This window comes from Hetaerina americana, unplaced genomic scaffold (genome assembly GCF_022747635.1).
Source record: "Hetaerina americana unplaced genomic scaffold, ioHetAmer1.1.p SCAF_14, whole genome shotgun sequence".
Taxonomy (NCBI): Eukaryota; Metazoa; Arthropoda; class Insecta; order Odonata; family Calopterygidae; genus Hetaerina; species Hetaerina americana.
The window spans coordinates 13,777,764-13,798,963 of NW_027286514.1; the positions used below are offsets into that span (position 1 = coordinate 13,777,764).

The 21,200-nt window shown below is 37.6% G+C and overlaps 1 protein-coding gene across 1 annotated transcript in view; it reads right to left on the reverse strand.

Annotated features, from left to right (window-relative positions):
• Window positions 1-21,200, reverse strand: part of sei (potassium voltage-gated channel seizure) — an 858,190-nt gene that overhangs the window by 78,329 nt on the left and 758,661 nt on the right. Inside the window, exon 9 of the mRNA XM_071583602.1 lies at window positions 1,152-1,386. Within this exon, the coding sequence (XP_071439703.1) occupies window positions 1,152-1,386 (235 nt within the window). The remainder of the gene's footprint in view (window positions 1-1,151; window positions 1,387-21,200) is intronic.

The following is a 21,200-nucleotide window of genomic DNA, read 5'->3' on the forward strand; positions in this document are numbered from 1 at the left end:
TCACCCCATAACCCTTACGAGCGGCACGCAGGGGAAGCACGTTCGACATTTTTTATTACAGCAAAAATTCTGAATTTTAACGAATAGGTGCTTTCAAGGTTTTCAGTAACAAAGGAGAGAACTTAAGTGGTGATTAATCACCATGAAATCGGAAACGCCACTCGTAAATTACTTTAAAGAATGGTTTCAAAAGTTTTTCACTTCATTCGGTTGAGGCAATAATCCAATGAATCACGATAGTTCAATTGATCATCTCTTATTGTTCCCATAATCACGTAAAGATATTCAAAACGAGGAATAATGTAATGATGGTTACGCATAATGAAAAGTATTTAATTGTAAGGCCAGGCGTCAGGTTATTTTGATATCGAAACATAATTTTGATTTCACGCCTCATTTAACGATGGAAAATCATCGACCGGTTCGGAAAGCTGATTGTATTATTATTTTTATTGCCCTTGCTCGAAAGATTTTAATCTACTAATGCGATTTCCGCCCAAGGATTGGGTATAAATTAGCTGAAATGGATTAGATCTCACCATTTAATTCAAAGAAAGCATTTGCTTAAATAAAGATAACTTATTTTAAAAACGCCGTCGTTCCTTAACTGCGGAGCTTGAAACCAAAATATCCCAAGTCCAAAGTAAACAAAATTAATTTGTTTTAAATCTAGGTTTGTTCAAGTATTTTTTTGTGGCGTAACTGAAAATGGGGCGATAACTGCACAAAATATCTTCCAACACAATAAAATAAAGCTTAGAACAGTTGAATCTCGTTAAAAATTTCGGAATTGGTACGTAGGGGGATTAAGGTAAATAAATGCAGATGAATAACATACATCTCTATGCACACAGATATAGAGATATGCATAAATACTGTAACATAAGTATAATCTTAAAGTACCTCTCATTATCACTGCATAGCGATAGTATTTTTGTTATCATTGTCGTTACTAAATAGGAAATGGAATAGTTATTTAAAAAAATGTGAATGGTGAAATAAAAATGAATTATGGCAATAAATTGTTTTTTAATGCTTCAGCAATAACACTTATTATTGATTCACGTGAGGGAATGAACTGACTAAAATTATCAAGAAAAATAAATAATAGAATGACTCTATTTCATTTCAAGTAACCAAAAATACATTACCGATGAGGTCGATGATGACAATCGGATCATCATTTGACTTGGGGTTACTGAAGTCCGCTTCTCCAAGCAGAAAGGCTGCCACATACGGCGTGACAATTGCTGTGTACATGACAAGCAGTAATATAATCCAGTCCCAGACAGCTTTAAAAGGGGAGTAGTGGAGGATGGTCCATTTGTGTATTCGAGGTGATTGTAACTTGTACTCAGGGAGGACATCGGCTCCAAGGGATAGAACCTGAAATATTCGAAGCATGTTATTAGCATGTGAGAAGTATTTCGGTATCCTACATTGAAATACAGCATTTATGTGCTTACTTATTTTGTGCTTTTGAGACAACAAGCCAAAATCAAATTAATTACAATCATGGAAACTCTGTATATAACTTTTATTTGAAAAAGTAAATTAGATAAACCGTATTTTCAACATTATGAATTGACGATATATGTATTTTATTTAACATTTCAGAATTTCTATTAATGAAATAAATTCAGTGAATAAACCAAATTTCATCAAATTAAAATCCATTGAGGATATGTATTGAAAGCATTATTTTATTTTTACTCTAGAAAATTAATATTAGTTTATTTTTCCTAATTATTTGTACATCATAATTTACCTGAGAATAAAGTAAGCTGAAAATGCTTGCTTGTATATTATACTTAATTTTCAGAAGAAAACTCATGTAATAGTCTACTATTAATTAATCAATAGGTATAGCTAACATTTGATAACCAACACTCATTTTGTGTGCTTTGCCAACAATAACCCTCGCAACAAAATTTCAGGTAAATTCTGTACACACAGTCTGCAAATGCCATATTTTGGATGGACCTCGCCAAGAGGATAATATTTTACCGCACTTACGACATGACTTATTTGTATGGCAATGCATACTTCCCTGTAGAGTACGAATATAAATTGCATTCCTTCCCCCGGGGCTATCCAGCTGCTGTTCCCTGAAACTTCCACGTGCTGAAGAAATCTTGGTGGATGGTCTTGCTTGGATATACGAATCTTGAAACGATATGTTTTACCATTAATATTGCCTGGGAAAGCCTGTTTAGAATGTTTTTTACCCAGAAGGCGTAATATACGTTGCTTCTGGCGTTGGATTTTTTTCAACGCCCCTGCTCTCCCCGGGTGAGTGGAAGCAGAAAATATTATTCTATTTGTAAAATAACCCATAGCTTGGAAAAAATTATGCAGGCATCTCCAAAACTGAAAATCATAAATGATATTCTCCAAATGGAATTCCAGCTTATATTGATGGGGAAGCAGAAAAAATTACCAAGATAAAATACCAATATATTTACATTAGCAGCAAAGGAAAAGCACCCAAATATTTTCCAAAATGTCTTAAAGTATCTCATTGAATGCATTTTCACTACAGATATTGATTAAATAGCATTTTATTTAACCAAATATGAATTATCGCACTAAAATTAAAACAGACCCATGCACAGAATGATTAGCGCCGATTGATATCCATGGAACAAAATTTAAATTTCGTATTTTAAGTGCACATCTTGACTTTACCCCACAGCTTCATATCCGTCCGCAATTGATGCTATGAGGATAAATTCGATTGGCTCGATGAACCCAAGCCTCTTTTGAGAGTGGAAAATGTTCAAATATTATGTGGATAATATTATGAAAAATTAGTCTTTTTCATAATATTATACAATTTCATACACTTCCGGGTAATTTAATAGATAACAGATTGAATTCATGGTTGACAAATCACGAACATGAAACCTTTTTCAACCGCAACCTCATGAGCATGAGTGCCATAATAACCAATGAATTCTTTCCTCTGGCTTGTGAAGAACATCGCGCCATACCGCATAAGTGCATTGATATAATTGAACTGATGCGCTCATCACTTCGGATAATATAAAATTGCATGATGGGCCGCGTGACTGGCCCGACGCTTGATGATGCGCAAAAATACTGTCCGCTGAGAAAATGTTCGATTGAAAACAGCACTTTGTCGTTTAAGATCTTTCCTGATATTACAAGATCACCAAAATAGCATCTGCGATGGACCAAGTCAACGCTACTCCTGGGCTGCAAATATTTCCGGATCCCTTCAGCTAGCTTCTCTACATTGTGCAAGCTCGCAAGGTATGGCACTAAACTCGAGCCATTCACCATACGCAGAGCAAACAGAAATCGGCCCATAACCTTTCACTTTCAACTTTTCTGAATTTGATTTTTTTTCTGGTCTTGTAAATTATGAGTTAGTAATGCATGCGCAAATTATGCCGCATAATACTTGGATTGTTTTAATATCACAACTATTAAAAAAATGGCGCATCTTCGCACTTTCCTCTCGCTTCTCCCTGACGATCTTGGCCAAAAATGTTACAATTTTCTTCTGAAGCATAGTTATTTTCTTCAAATAGAAATGCACCACACTCATATGAAGGGATTTAAATGCCTCGGGATACGGGACATATTAAATACAGCTGGAACATTCTTGGGAGCGTTTCTGGGTCACGAAAAAAAGAGAAATATCAGATGATACGGAAATGCAAAACCAACGATTTTACACTGAAGGGAAAGATGCATCTTTTCATCGTTAGGCAGAAATCCGTATCTTTTAATCGCTTAAAAATCATTAGATAGAATATAAAAGTTAATCATTTAACAATCGTTAGATAGAAATACACAACTTTTAATCGTTTAACAATCAGGCTTTCAAACTTATTTTACTGAGTTCTAATAAGAGATTTATTAATCTTTATGATTTTTTTATGATTCTTGCTAAAAATATTGATTTTTTTATTCTGGGACCTATATTTTATAGCGGAGAACCGAGAATGACAATATTTCAAAGATAAATTCCCAAACCATGATTCCCTTAGCATGAGTGAACCAGGAGAATCGTCGGGGTACGATGCTCACGTAAGCTGGAGATTAAATTGATGTAATCATTGAACAACGTTCATTTCTTGAGGCCAGTGTTTTGGTATGCACCTCTATTGAAAAGAGCTAAAATTAGCTTTTATTGGAATCCCGGAATTGAAATTAGTTTATTTTTTCCTCTATCTCCATTGGTTTAATATTTTTGGTTAGTCGATTAACTTATTCATAGGAATTAATTTTATGAATTATATGAAGCGCGTTCAATAAAAATATGGATGCGACACTAATAAAAGTGAATATAAATTTTTTTAGATTCATCTTTAGATATATACTGAGCGTCATATTTCCTCCGTTTTCTTTTTAATCAATGGGATCAATCTCATGGGATCTATTTTGCGAGGCAAACATCTCAGTTGCTAGGGAAACGTTCAAAATATGGTGCATCATTTTGCAGTTGGCCGTAAAAAAAATGACTACAGAAACGAGGTGAAGATTTGTCCGGGGTGCAAAAAACTATCGGCTACCACCGCTTTCTTCCTCGCGTGCAAAAGGAACGCGGCCTTTGATATGTGATGCTTGAGGCAATGCCTCCTTTTCGTGTATTTTGTGCTGATTTAGAGAAAGCATTCCCGACGATGAAAACTAATACTTAATTAAATTCTCAGTGCAGCTTCTTGAAACACTGACTGTGTTATCTTTGATCTTGCTCCACTGCGGTGTGGCAACACGAATCGGGGTGCAATGTGCCTTGTGGTTTCATCCTATTATTGTCCTCCGGGTGAAATGCGCTTCTCGAAGGGAATCTTTACTCCTGAAGGAGACCTGCTTAGCAGCGCGTGAAATGATGAAAAAAGTCCCCGTTTGTTCGTCTATTGCAAAGGAGAATAATTATTTGATGCCATCGGAATGTACTAAGAGTGAGATATAAGAGACAAGAGTAGACTAGAATCATTCTACTTTCACGGTTTAACTATCTGCAGTTTATTCTTAATGAAATGCAAACTCGACGGAAGAACTGACCAAGTGAAAATGTAAGGGTAAATTATCAACAGAAATAATAGAATATTTAAATCTCTAAACACATAACAAGAATGGGATATTTTAGGTCGGATGTGTGAGGATGAATGTTATAGATACACATGAAGACTCATTTAGAGATTCTTCGAGGAACGGATTTAAAGGTTAGTAAATGGAAACTGACAAGAAGAACCGAAATACTGGCAAGAAAAATTCTGAGGCTCAATGGTTAGGTGAACATCCAATTGAGTCATTTTCCTAGCTAAAGGAAGGGAAGAAGCACGAAGGAATAACGTGCACATTAACCAAGAGTGAATACAAGAAGCACACGATTGAAGATGCCAGCTTAAGAAACCGTAAAGGAAAGAAGTGATTGGCCGTTAAAAGGAGCCCTTTTTTCATGAAATTCGAAGAACCTACGAACGTGAACAGATAACCGAATAACATAAAAACAGATGCATTCAAATGTCAGGCACGTGGGAACTTGGCCACACACGCTGAGTTGTTTGCATGATACATTACTTCCGAAATATTTATCTAAGCACATTAAAATAAATGCTATATTTTCGATCAATTTGAAAGGGTGTATAGCGTTTTAATGATGAATTTACGAATTCAGTAATATGATCGAAAGTATATTTCAAGTTGAAGACAAAAGAGAACAAACGAACTATTTATTCATAGATACGCAGAAAGACTGCATGCCCAAATCATTATATTGAAAATTGCCACTTCGCCAAATCACTCCGCGCAACTATCAGATGGGTTTCGTACGATATTGGAAGCAAATTTGAAAGTATTACTCGCAATTGAGTGTCCCCAATAAACTTCATTCCCAATTTCTAATATAAATACGCGAGTTCACAATGAGACCACATTGGGAACCTTTCGACCGTATTTATTCATGGTGAACACCACTGTTCCACGAATTTTACACGAGACCACTATCAAAAAGTTATTGCAACGATATATCCGATATGGGTTTTAAATTACAAGGCTTGAAAAACACGGTAAGTAAGGGTTTAGGAGTAGGCACCCGGCTTCTGTGCTTTCATAACAAGTGTGTGCATCGTCGATTATACATTTGACAATATCAAGGGAAAATTTCTGTTCATTGAGCTGACTAGTGTCGAAATTTATGACATGACCCCTAAAATTACCAGGGACGGGGAAGGTGACCTTTTCTGAGAAAAGGGCCATTAAATAATAAGGAGAAATTCAAAGTTTTTCTTTCATGGTCTCTTGAAGGAACTCACGTTTATTACGTTACAAAAATAGTATATACGTCATCGAAGATATGGGAAAATTTAATACGCTTCAAAAGCACTGCACATTTGAGACAATATATCTCATTAATTTTATGCTCGAAGATGATTAAATTACCATCGATTCCAGGAGGTACTGAAATAAAATAATCATAAATTAATAACGATGGCATCTGGTGTACTCTACTCCGAGTTCAGTGAACGATAAATACGCTTTCGACGACGGACGACTGCGGAGACAACTGCAAGGAAGATGATGCCGTCGAATGAATTCGGACCAAGCTTCTCATTTGGAATGGTACGCAGATGATTCTAAATCACACAATTATCGATTTCTTGATTTTCCATTTTGTTTCCACGTTCCCTTTTATTCCTCAGCAACAGATGCCTCTAGAAATATCTATATGGAGTGAAATATATGCTCTGCGTAATTAATTTTGGCCCCTAACGTCACCAACTGTACGCGTTGAAGGAAGAGGTTTTTAAACTATTACGCTATTATTTCGCTCGAGGACTGAAATTCAAATTAAAAAAATATTATAATTCGTGGGCAGTAGGACTCAAGGCTCAATGTGTCTCCTTTACTCAAATCCCCACGCCATCAAAATTGTTTTAACCTGGGAAAGCATGAAATTCCTCCTCTTAACTCAGTACGGGCATATGTAAGCTGGAAGGATTTTTACTTTACATATTTTCCGTATATTTTAAGACAGGAGAGTGATATATGGTACCATTCAATGTTAACAGTGGAGCATGCATTCACATGTCTCCCAAAAAGACTCCCAAGAAGAGAAGGGTAGACGGGGTGGAGAGGGCAAACGTATCTATTCCTCACTCTAAAATTTAGGTGCCATAATTAATTTCAGATGCCTTATGATTTCTCTTATTACCTCAGTCAATAAACCTGCCGAGAATGCATGAGCTGGAAAAATGGCATTTCCGAAAAGAAGTTGGCAGGAAGGATTAATTAAAGAGGAAACTTCTTAGATCGTTGAAAATATCCCTAGGTTTCAATTTTTTGACACACTGGGATTTAAAACAAAGGGATCACTCTTAGTGTCACGAGTGTCAAGGTGTGAGAAGTTGAATCACGGCTTTTGGTTTTTCAGAGTGATTCGTAATCGACAACCTGTCATGGATACAACTGCTCATGAATTATTCAAGGTAAGATAGAAGTCAAGGGGATAGAAAATTCATAGCAACTACCAACATGTACTTTTACCAACTAATAACATGTTTTTGTGGAAATTTGAACATATTCACCGATACCTTTTAACCATCACGTATTTTTTGTACATACTCAATTCCCACCTCGGCTCGAAGACGGTGTCAAAATAAACATCACAGACATGCATCCCTGTGGGGTCATTTAGTCGTGGCGACGGACGTTGGAATGGGGGGGAGTGGTCACACCTCAGCAGTCGCTCGTGCGAACGGCAGCAAGAGCGCCCGCTCTTTGTCAGTGACCGTCTCTCGGCATGAGGCCCCGCCGAGGCGGGTTTTTACCACGCGTATGGACTCACTACCTGAGCCGCGGTGGCAGTCAAGGACGGGAGTCCGGTGGATCCGAGGTCCAGTCCCTCGGCGATGGAGCTCTTGGCCGCCAAGGCGTCGTCCAGGCCCTCCAAGCCCGCCTCCTCGCCCTCCCCGCCCCTCAGCGACCCCCGGCGCCCTTCCCGGCCAGCCACGCTCTTCCGGCCCTTCCGCCGCTTGGCAGAGGCCCATCGCCCTCCCGGGCCCTCCTCGCCATCCGCGGACCATCCGCCTCCCCCACCCGCCCCACCGCCCCCACCCGACGACCCCAGCCCCTCGTCTCCTGCCCCTCCACTCCCATCCGGTCCCCCCTCGTCCCCCCACTCCGCCTCCTCGTCCTCCCGGTGCCTCTTGCGCCCCGACGTCCCCGTCGGCACGCAGCCCGCCCCCTTGGTCGCTGCCCTCCTCCCCACGCCCCCGCGCCACTTCTTCGCCGCCCACTCCTGCCGCCTCCGCTCCCGACGGCCTTCGAGGGCTCGCCGGTGTTGCGTCGCCATCACCGCTGTCGCCGCCGCCCTCTTCGCCGCCGGAGATGCCTCTTCCGCCTCCGCTTCCTCCTCCCTCGGCGGATGTGTGCTGTGGGGGGCGGGGGTGACGGTGTTTTACACGCACGGGGGGGGGGATCGGTCTCTCTTTTCGGTTCTCGGGGGCGAAGGACAGCGGTGCCCGCCCTCGGTTGTCGAGGGTCGTTCTCCTCTTTCAGACATAGAGTTGACGGGCAGTAGATTGGGGTCCGGGGGGTAATCTCATGGAAGGGAGAAAATAATGGACTTTCTGATTTCAGTATGGTGTTCTCAAGCGGAAAACTTGTGGAATAGAAGCGGAGGAATTGATGACTTGACATAGAAAGTACCGTCTCTTATTTTGTTGGAATGTAATTGAAACAAGATAATATATGGGTTAAGTACAATGATAGCATGTTAGAACATGGAAGTCATTGTGAATGGTTAATCGGTCATGTCGGTTTGACGAATATGCAGTTAATATGCTTATTATAGCCCTGAATAGAAAATGGCGTATGAATTGGAGATATACCAAGAAAATTACTAATATAATTCAAGGGCTAATATGTAATTAAAAAACAGCATTATTTAACACTTGATTGCTCACCGTATGTCTCATTTGCCGTGACATTGTCTGACTCGACCACCACGACAGTAATGATGGCCACTTGTCACTATGGCCACCACTACACTATCAACCCGAGGGCTGGTTTTGATAGGTGAGGGTAAAACTCACCTGGCTTCAAGGCGTGTGAAATTCAAATATTTACTGTGAACCTATTCATTTTCCTATGGTGACTGCAGCTTTCTGCAAAGTGTTGGTACCCAAAACATTGGTACATAAATGGACAAAGCTGGGGCTGCCCTCAGACATCAGTCGGGATTTAAACCCAGGGACTTTTCCGTCAGCAGCTCAACGTTCTACTCAACAGGGGCAGGCAACTGCTCTCTACCCATTTGAAGAATGCTCAAAAATATGCTTGAACATTGTACAAAAAGACTCCATCTGTTCTCTTGCTCAACCTATGGTTTGGAAGGAGCATGCATACATTTTTACAAGAAAGGTAAATTACCATGATCTACGTGGTGCACCTCCAATATGGTATAAACATTCATTATTCTCAGAAATACTGGACTGTCATCAAGTTAATCTGAAAAAGTTAGTTGTAACGTTGGTTCTTACATTTTCATGGCCTTGATCAGTAGAATTTATCTCCATTTTTCGGGTATTTTCCGCATGCGTTCACATTGTTGACTACGGTTTTGCTGGTTGGAGGAACATCAAATTTATTGGCAACAATGTAAACGCAGGCTGGGAAGTCTCGCAAAATTGATGAAAATTCTACGGTCAGCTGTAATGTAGCTTTCTTGCACAAATATCTTTTACCATTGATCACCATCCACATATCTTCCATATTTATATCATATATCATACCGTTAAGTTAAATCAGTACTTAGTGATGCGGTAAAATCCATTGCGGTGGCGGTTGCAAGGCGTGAGGTGTCATTTGCGGTTGATCATACCCCTATATGCACAGTTTGGATTAGGGCATAAATATGGGTAAGGAAGTGAAAATAATCTCAACTTATACACTCTAGCGTGAATGGAAAGAGTTTGAAAGCATTATAATGCCTATATAACAGATCATTCAACTGCGGAGCATGATATAATAAATTTCTTTGATGCTTTACCTGTTTATCCCCTAAAGTAAGACACATCGAACTAATCATTATCTTAACGACTAAAAAGGTAGTAATCGCAGTCGTAATTTTTACATTATGGTTAGAAATATCGAAAATAAGTCGACCTCCTTTTATAATCCGTTAAACACCGTTCAGTCTGGAATTAATTGATCCCAGCGCACGACCGGCAGACTCCGAAGTGCTCGGATGAAGCGAGGCACACAACATGGTCGTTGCGCGTGACTGCAGGAAATTTATAGGGTGATGATGGCGACGGTAGAAGGAAATTATCTGACCCCTTCCGGCTTTTGCGTGATTTTCTCACTCTCAGATGAAAATCCGAATAAGAGTTAACGAGGTTTTATCCTGATCAACATTATCGCTCAACTCTTAATACTGGTGGTTATGTGCATGCTAACTACTATTAGCCATTATACGACTCACTGAGCCACGAAATAGCAAGTTCATTCCTTAGCGCCTGCAAAGATTGGTAATTGGTCCGTGAATCATGCCATTAAATACCGCGTTCCTGCTCATACCGCCTCCGTCGTCCAGAGCGAATGGATTTACCTTTGGTGATCCCAGGCAAACAGGGGCCAAGGCTGCTCAGTATCCAATCTCTCTACGTAGTTCACCTTTCCAGACATATAATAATAACCGGAAATTTAAGAGTAATTTCCCCACGTTTACCAGCTTTATTGGCCTTGAGCAGGAAAAGAAGCCTCCCCTCATTCTCGGGCATACACTCTTGCACCTATTTCCGGAGGAAACCCTTCAAAGCAACAGTTGGTATTGAGATTACTGGGCAAACACCAGCAAAAAGTTTGCAGGACGAAACTGAAAGTATTCTCATTGTCAGAATACCGATAGACTCATAAAATATAGCGCGAGAAGGCTCCTAACAAGCTAAAAAATCTACCATTTCATTTGGATGTAAAATGGATACAAAGTATTAAAACCAGTGAGAAAAATAAGCCGGGATACAAAAATATCCACTATTAATATCCATTAAATGTTCAACAAGAATTGTCTCTAATATAAGTAGAGATAGACGTGAGAAATTATACTCCATTTTCCATTAGTATGAGGATAAGGGAAGGATAGTCCATGTAAATGGTTCCCCTGATCATGGAAAATCCAATTCAATGCTTTTACTTTGATTTACATACCGCCCCTGATTTTCTCTTAATAAGTGTCCTGTTCATCCCAGCCAATCAAGAGTCAGATATCTGACCTAGCAATGTTTTTCAGTGAAGTAGCTCTTCTTCGTAGCTAATGCCAATCTGAGAAAGTGACCTAATGGACAAAACGATGCATTTGGAAAGAAAATTTTGCCAGACATATTTGTCGGGAAAACGACGACAGACAGTGAAAGGTGATGTCATAATATTAGAAATAGACAAAATCCACAAGTTTCTAAATTGTGATTGATATAAAATCGGTCAAAACGAGTCACATACAAATGAGAAAATCAATATATTTAAGTCAGAGGAACAACATATCCGCCAGTCCTTAAATTTAACAATTTATAGTAAGTCACGGTTCTTATAAGCTGAAGGGATTTCCTTCGTAATTTGATATATTACAACTTTTTCTATGACCAATTCAGTTGATTGCCACTTTTGAAAATTACTGTGCTTATTTAGGGGTGTATTAAAAACGTACATTAGCATCTAAGGTCATGAGCATTACTACAAAGTGATAGATTGTCCGTATACATGTTTCCATTCATTTCTAACAAAATGAATATAAATAAACTTGTTACAAATCAACTAAAAATCCGCTCTTTAGTCCAATAGAGGATATCATTGACTGATTTTCATTGTTTCTTTCTCCAGCGAACTACAAACTAAATTTCTTATGTATCCCTCCTGATAAATGAATCACTTCATTGATTAAGACAAAAACAAATTTAATATATTTATTAATCTATTTCTTTTCAAGGGAAACAAATAATAGTGGTAACATTAGCATTAAAATTATTTTCATGCTTTTTAAAAATCTCTTAGATTTTTGTGGCAATTAGCAAGCTCCGTGAGATCGTCGCCAGAGACTATTAAGTTAGGGCATCCAAGATTTCAGATTTTACCATAATTTATCAATTTAATATGCACTTTTACAGATCGATTTTATTGTGCTATATACAGATAATTCGCATTGAATTAGATATGTTGATATTTAAAATAACTCTGAAATAGGTAAAAATCAATGCTTAATTAACCCCAAAGGTTAATGCAGATTTAAATAAAAAATAACAAATACAATTAAAAGATTTCGGTGCATAAAAAGTATTTAAATATATGTGTATTATATATACACACACACATACATACAGGTTTATTGACAAATTGACGAATTATCCTGGCTGCCTATGAAAATTAAAATACGCCAGAACTCATTGACTGAACGGCCATGAATTGATTAATTTGCAATTGACATTGATTGAGACTAATATAAAGTAATCCTCTGCTCCTTGATTTATATTTGGCAAGAGTTGGTTATGGAATGATTATGCTAATATATATTTTAGCGATACGGTAAAAAACAATCACACCAAAGTTTTTTGCTTAAAAAAGTATCAGTTCCTAAGTGAATAAAAGCAACTCCGTGAATAATATTGAGATAAAATGTGATGCTTTGAAATTTATAAATTCATTATTAAGCACCTAAAACCATTACATTATGAAAAGTATGTAGATTTTACTTGTTAAAGCAATGATTTAACTGAGCGTATTCTTCATTTAAAAGTTAATACTCAGGGTTGGAAACTTAGAATGAAATTCGATAATTAATGGAGCTAAAACAGGATAAAACCGTGTTTGAGAGGCGATGAATATGAAAAATGAGCAATATATATGGGTACGCATTGGATTCTGAGACAAGAATAAAATTAAAATTATTTTTTAATCTTTGGCTTCAGAATGAAAAGGAAATAAACGACGAAGGAAGTAGCATAGGTTATGGCAGAGTGTATCTTTATACATGCATGTAAAATTGATTCTTAATCTAAATTATTTTTGTGGAGAGCTTTGGGACTTATAAGTTACCGTAATTAAATCGCTTTAATGAGTATGTTCAGAAAACAATTAATAGTAAATAGTTTTGTCTTTGGCGAATACTTTCAATAATCATATTATAGTTAAAATATAGTTAGACGCATAAATGTTCAATATTAAAAGCTGACATGTCTGCTTGACCAAAATTGTGACAGGATGGATTTGTTTTCTTAAAAATAAACAGGGTTTTATGGCTATCATTTAGGTCATATCATTGTCATAGCTAGATGGATTGATAATGTTTTTATAGTAGCGGTAAAATATTATGTCAAATACTTGATTCTAATCTTGGCAGATGTCTAACATCAAGTAATAAATTTTGCATGTTCCATTATCATTCCAAAATTTCCTTTGAGAATGTCATCCCATTTTATCATAAGTTGATACCAATTCAAAATATAACGGTCTGAGGCAGAAGCCATGGTAGTGTTTAGTAAAATCGAATGAAATCACGAAAGAAATGGACTAAGTTTTGGCTTGAGTAAAGTTTAAAATGTTGTGGCATTTCAGACAAAAAAAAATACTGAGAACCAATCAACGCGTTTAAAATAGGCATTTTCTCATGAGTGAGATTCACAAGACGGTCGATAAAGATCTTCTTTTTCAAAATGGTGAAAAGGATACATTCCACCAATATAGGCAATAAATCATATATTGAAAGCGCTAGTTTTATTTACCTGAACTCTTAATTTAAAGAATTCCTGTCCTGGATAAAGTATTACTCTAAAGTAATTTGAGATTGAAGATTTGATGGGAATGCCTAAGTGCCGGGTGAATGGTAATCAGCGAATTGTCAATTATTAACTCAATGTGCGTCTGATTGATTGCGTACTTCTAGTTAATCAAAATATTGCCTACATGGGAATATATAAACATTTCTAACAATAAAGTGGCAAATTTTCCCCATGAGCACGATGAATAAGTATAAAATATTAACTTTATTTTCAGATCTGTTATTCTTTAAGTGGATTCAAGTTCCAATTCAATTGTACGTTTATCCAAATCTTAATATCATGCTTGAAAAACTAACCCGGGCTATTATTTGTAACTTTTTCTTCACTAATATGACAATGTGATATGATGCATGGCATTGGGTAAAAATACATAGAATGATTTTTCCCACTAACGCTGACGGCTGGAATGAAGCGATTTGTGGTGGGAGAATTGACCAAACCTATACCCAAAACAGCTTATAAATTATTTCTTGTTGCCAGTATACTAGTATGCCAACAGTCATGGCGTAATGTCTGAACTCTTTGCTTTTCGAGGATCATATTTATATTGTGAACTGACACAGCATCATGAATTGATGCGATCCGATTTTTACTCGGACCACCCCTCCGAGGCGTTGCAAGGAAAGAACGTACACTTCAATCTCACCCACCCAAAACTCTTACGCGCTAAAGAGAATGGACGATCGCCAGAGTTAATACGATTATGCCACGATGAGGAAATGAAATGGATTCAGAGGGATAGGGCCAAAATTGCAGCAGTTATTCTCGATTAACACCGGTGGGACGCTCGTTTGGGAGGAAGAATATATATCACGTGATCCGCAGAGTGGGGGTAAAGGAGAGAGGAGGTGAAGGGAAAACCCTTCGAAGGGAACGGAAGGTGAAGGGAGCGACTGACTAATAATTGCCCTTAACGTTGAGCGTAGGGGACTAGGCCATACAAGACGGGAAAGAGGCTGAAATAGGAAAGGAGCCAGTGACTGGAGAGGCGCACGGACTTAAAGGAAGAGAATGAGGCAAGGCGGAGCGAATAGAGAGACAGGGGAGGGAAAGGAAAAGAAAGAGATAAAAAGATGGAAGTGGAGAGCTCACGAAAAGATTAGAAAAAGATAAAAACTATAGAAATAAGACAAGAGGATAACAAAGAGGTAAAAAGGGATAAAAATGATGGCTAGAGACTGAAAACGGGAGAGATAGAGAGAAAGAGAGAGAGACTGATTAGGTACAACGCTAGAATGGAGGTGGCATTGTATTAGTGGTCATTAGTGGAACACAGACCTCATTTTGCAAGTCATTTTAAATGATCCGGGACAGCGGAGTAGGTAAGGAATTACTACGGGGCCTTGAACGTCAGAGGAGAAGACTTTCTTCGCAATTTGCTCCCGTCGTTGGATGAAAAATGATTCATGAGAAGTCTAAAATGCGAAGGTTTGGTGGAATTAATGCATGAACGTTGCTGACGCAAGGGACCACCACCTTCAATCCTTAACGCTGTACGTAGGGAAATGGTAGAGTATATTCCTTCTCTTCATAATGTGGCACGCAGGTGATTCCTGGGAGATGAAGCAGGGGCGAGCTATAAACGCGTGCCGCGGTAGATATGGATCAAGGCGAACCTTGCTCGCTTCCTTTCTACACCATGATTTACGACGCAGTCTGTTGACTCGGCTGAAATCCGTTGGCCAAAGCCATGAAGTCGGTTCTGGAAGATGAATAGAATTTGATATCGTGAAACTTACGCTTAAATTGATCCGACTTTAATCCGAATCAAGGATATAAGTAAGCTCAGAGACTAATAATCGCGGAATTTATTCATTTACGCTATTTTTCAAGCATAATCGGACAACCTTGCCATTGACAAATTGCCAATAACAAATTCGAAAAAGTCACATACAGGTAAGCTACGTTGAAGGACTGATAATGGATTGCTTTCTGCAATTTCGCCAATAACCCACATTTATCAACGGATTGAGCATTATTTTTCAAGTTTCATATTTTTTGCTAATACTGTAAACCATATGTCACGAATAAGCAGTTCATAGCCAAACTAGATCTAGCTGACCTGTGTCAATTCTATGTAATTATAGGAACATTCAAGGAACATTCATATGGAATTTAAGGAACATTCAAGATACAGATAAGATAATTCAGTGAATACTAGTACACTCTATGTCTATGATAATTCAGTAAACTAGTACATTCTATTACACCTTACGATGTATATGTAAATCGGTAAGATCATCTCGGCAGCGATGAGGAGACATTCCTTTCTCATGACGTTCTTTAATCAAGCCCCGTGAATACATACCACATATAAAACTCTTATGTATAGCGTGAAGTATCACGAAACAGTGAGGGGTCAGCCTCGATTTCCTCTAGCGTATTGAAAATATTTCTTTTCAGAATTTTTTTCAAAATTGAACTGAAATAGTCGGAGAAATACAGTTTTTGAACTTGGAACAGGAAATTTGAAGACTTTATATACAAATGAAATCAGTAAATAAAATGAAGGTGAAAATATTGGCAACCTTCCAGGTATGCAGTCACTTGGAGATACAAGGAATAGAATTGCACCTTTTTTGATATACGTGAATGAAGTTACAAATAAATGAACCTACAAGCATTTCTATTAATGTAAAATTTCTGTTGAAAATTAAAAGGTGACATTTTTTCTAACCAAAATTTTCCAGTGACCATTAAGTGTTTTAATACTGATGGCATATAAACTATTTAATACATGTAACTTTTAGAAAATCTCAGAGTAATATTTCAACTCTTAAAAATTCATCTCGAGCCCATTTTAATTATATTTGGAGTAGTCGTGTGTAAGGCTTAACTATTCGAATGAAGAGGTAAATATAAATGTTTGGATATTATCCGCAACAAACTTGGGTTTCAAGGGAATAACGAAGGTAAAGAGAATTACATTAATTACTTATTTGCAGGTTCTAATTTTACGGTACTACTTCAATGAAACCTCGGCGTAGAAATAGCCCTGTAGTTACCAAAATATTTTCACCAAAAGTTGAAAAATTAAATTCAGTCATAATTTATGCTCTTTATCGATCATAAAAAGCTGCTTGTAGCTTATATTAATATATTTTTAGAGTATTTATTTTTAGGATGGAGGAATTTCGTCCATTCCACAACAAAGTGATTTATTGAATGAACCAAGCGCTGGGAAAACTCGCATCAGAAGATATTTCAGTGGAAACTTTATCTCTCCCCTGAGGCGGTATCGTCCGTTTAATAACATATTTATTTGGAAGTTGTGTCCACCGATATCGTTCAAATATTTTACCAACAAAACTCTCGAAATAACTTTCCATACCGTGGAAATTAATTCCCATTTCGCTCAGTAAATTTTACTTCCTCTGAATCAAACCTAAGAGTTTATACATACACACACATATATATACACACGATATATATATATATATATATATATATATATATATATATATATATATATATATATATATATAAATCCACGGCTGAAACCGTGAATTGCGGATGAGATGATTACAAAGATGGATGAGAGAAGAAAATGGAAGAATGTAAACACAGAGTTAGGCAAAATGATGTACAAAGAGTTAAATAATAAATTGAGACCGGCGACAAATAAAGCAAAAGAAGCATGGTGGAAAACCCAATGCGAGGATATGGAAAGTTTGCAGAGGATGGGGGAAATTGGTGCGCTCTACAGCAAGGTAAAATCACTATCGGGAAGTAGCAATAGAAGATCTGTGCTAAAAGTTAGAGATAAGGCCGGCAAGATAAAAGTTGACACAGAAAAGATCCAAGAAAGATGGAAGGAATATATAGAAACACTGTATGGTAAAGAACTTAGGCCAACAAGGTTAGACATATAAAAGGAACATGACGGAGAGGAAGATAGCTTAGGTCCAGAAACACTCGATGATGAGATAGAAAGGGCATTACGGGAGATGAAACTAAATAAGGCCGTGGGGGTAGATAACATTCCTGCGGAACTACTAAAATATTTAAGAAAACGTAGGAGGAAGAGGCTATATGGGCTGATAAAAGATTTGGTGTTATCCCGGCGTATCAGCTGCGTAAATTCCTCTCGGGTCCTCCACCGGGTTATATCGTCCATATCTGCCGACGTTTCGATGCCCGACTTGGTCATCGTCTTTAGGGCTTCTGAATGCCATTTGCCTCTTTTTTCCCGTATATATATGGTTTTGCCCCAATCAGGTGCCATTTGATTGGTCCGTATCAGGGCGCATCAGAAAATAGGAATAGGAGGCTAATCCGCAGCATATTCATATCTCAGACTGGTGACATACACATAACTCAGGTGCGAGTGGTGAGCGGGGAGTCCGGATGGGCATTGTTAGGAAGAGGTGTAAGGCAGGGTTTCCCATTATCACAGTTGCTGTTCAAACTGTATGCAGAGGATATGATCAAAGAGGCATGGGAAGAACTCGAGGTAGGAATGAAAGTGGGCGGGGAATTCGTAAAATCAGTTAGGTTTGCTGATGACCAAGCTTTAGTTTGTCAGTCAGCCAAGGGGTTGCAAGCATTGCTTAGTGCATTGGAAATTCAGTGCGACAGGTATGGGATAAGAATCAATATTAATAAAACAAAGGTTATGCAATATTCTAGAAAGAAAAAGGCTAAGCTAAACATTAAAATAGGAGGGCAAAAACTAGAGCAGGTAGAACAGTTTACGTATCTCGGTAGTGTTTTGGACCAACACGGTCAAAGTAGTAGGGACGTAAGGAGAAGAATTGCGCTAGGCAAAGAGTCTTTCACAAGGAGGAGGGAGTTGATGACAGGGACTTTGAGTAAGGATATCAAGAAAAGACTCGTAAAAACTTTGATATGGAGCGTAGCTATGTACGGTGCGGAAACGTGATCATTGAAGCAGGAGGATAGACGTAGACTTTAGAAGTAGGGGCTTTTGAAATGTGGGTGTGGAGAAGAATGGAGAAGGTGAAATGGACAGAGAAGAAAACAAATGAGGAAGTAGTTGGTATGGTGGGTGAAGAGAGAGGTTTGTTGGGAGAAATCATAAGGAGGCAGGAAAAATGGATGAAGGGTGTATTGATCGGCAATGGAATGTTGAAGACTGTAACAGAGGGGAGAAAGTTAATCAAACGAGGAAAAGGAAAGGACAGGATAGGGATGTTGAACGGGATGAAGTGGGGAAGGAAGAACTAAGAGATGAAGAGGGACCCGATGTAGAGTAAGTTGTTAGATTGTGTTTTGCTCGGAGTCATAAAATATTAATTGATAGTCGTGTCCATCCAAAAACCTACCTTACCCGGTAGATTACCTTAAAATATTATATATATATATATATATATATATATATATATATATATATAAATATAAATATATATATATATATATATATATATATATATATATATATATATATTCGTATACGTCGATAATCTCAATTTGAATGAAATACGAGAGTAAATCGAATGGGCAAGTAATGATCATGATAATGAGAAAAAACACATCCACCGGTCAAAAAGAACTACAACCTTTCAATTAGTGAAAGCTCTTTCCATACACGAAGATATCCAAGTTTTACGGTTGTCGAGTCTTTCAATAAATATGGACTCGTAAAGCTACTTTTTTTACCTCATGATAAGACAGAGGGTGGTTATGCTTAATAATATTATTTTTGAATGCTTCAAGGAGTTACATTTTTAGAAATATTTCCACATGAAAAGCCGCAATTCCCTCCCTTATTTCTTTGAAAGATTATTAAATTAAAAATTTCTCTAGTATGCCTTTAGGGAATTTCGGGTACACCACTTTGCCATCACTTATGCCAATAAGTAGTTTTCTTTAATTAATCTACTTCTATGAAATACTGGAGAATTACGCCGTGAATGGACATTTGTGGACTGCATTTTGAGTAGTTAATGAATTTTATAGGGTAAGAGCTTTAAAACGCTTTCAACTCGAAATTTCTATTTAAAAATTATTAATTAAAGAAAATTAGCCAAGGATTCATTTGATACTTTTCAAGCGCTTCTTTCTATGGAGGAGTGGAATCTCTTCTGGCAAGCAATACACAATCTGCAGTATAATCCGTTTTTGTTTTAGCAAATTGAAGAATTTACAATTACACATTTGGTGTAAATTTTACCTTACTTTTTTAATTAAATTTCAGACTAATCCGTTTATGGAAGAAACGTTTTTCAAGGTAATGTAACTATTTTTAAAATCAACCAGAAAAGCAGAGTAAGTTTATCAAAACCTTCAAATCAGGTAGTCAGGCACGCACACATGTTAATGATATATATTTTAGGATCCCGATTTGAAATGAAAATAGATGTTTTGCACACAATTTGTAATGAAATTTTATGGAATTTTTCACTTTCAATTTCATTAGAATAAATTCACGTTCCTAATACCTCGGAAGAATATAGAACATTAGTTGCTTCCCTTGTCTATGAAAAATATCATGCCGGCAGTAAATACTCTCTTCTGACAAAATAAGAGAAAGTTCCACATATGGTGTGGCAAGAGGGAATTGAATTGGGCGAAACGAGTAGTATGTACGTAACCATAAGAATGGAGGGTAATGAAATTGTCTCCAGAGATGCATTTTTAGAATATTTTTTGGGATGATATCTCGTCCGAAAGGTCCCACTGGCGTCTTCTATCTTCCTCCTTCCGTAAATTGATTCGATCTCTTAATTGAAATTTCTGCCAGAATGGCGCTTCCCAGACACGTCCCCAATTTACTGAAACATTGTTTTCGATAAGGGAACGTAGATCAGAAAGAGGGGGGGTAGGAGAGAGAAAAAGAGACTACTCCACTGGAGAACTCTGCTCGGAAGATTTGTTACGATGATGCTTCTAGAGACCGCGATGGACCTACATTGCACTCGGAGATAACAGAGTCAAGAAAATCTTCGGTCGCAGTTTGGATAGTACGTATTTCCAAGCAATCGTAGAGCTGGCAATCAGTCAGGTTTCACTTACAATGCCGATCTCAAGAGAGGAAATGATAAGAGTGGTCGGAAGTGACGCGCACGGTATTATAACTTAGTGTCATTTAAATTGATCGCCCAAAGATTAGCACACGGCTAAAATTTTCTTTAATATGTATTCGGATAGATCGTGGCTGATAATCAAATACAGTATAGCGAATATAAAGGTTCCGCTCAGACATTATCTCGCATGTCTATACGTGGACCGAAGTATTGCCGAGGCAACGAGAATACATTTTGACACTGAAAACCATGCGGAAGAGATAGTTCGGATATTGTGTATTTAACGGTTTCACAGCTTTCCATTTATTTTTAATTTTGTAACTGGTAGTTAGAATAATATTGAAAATTTTCGTCCCATGTTTTTAAACGAAGAAAGTTTACTTTTATTCATCGGAGCAATATA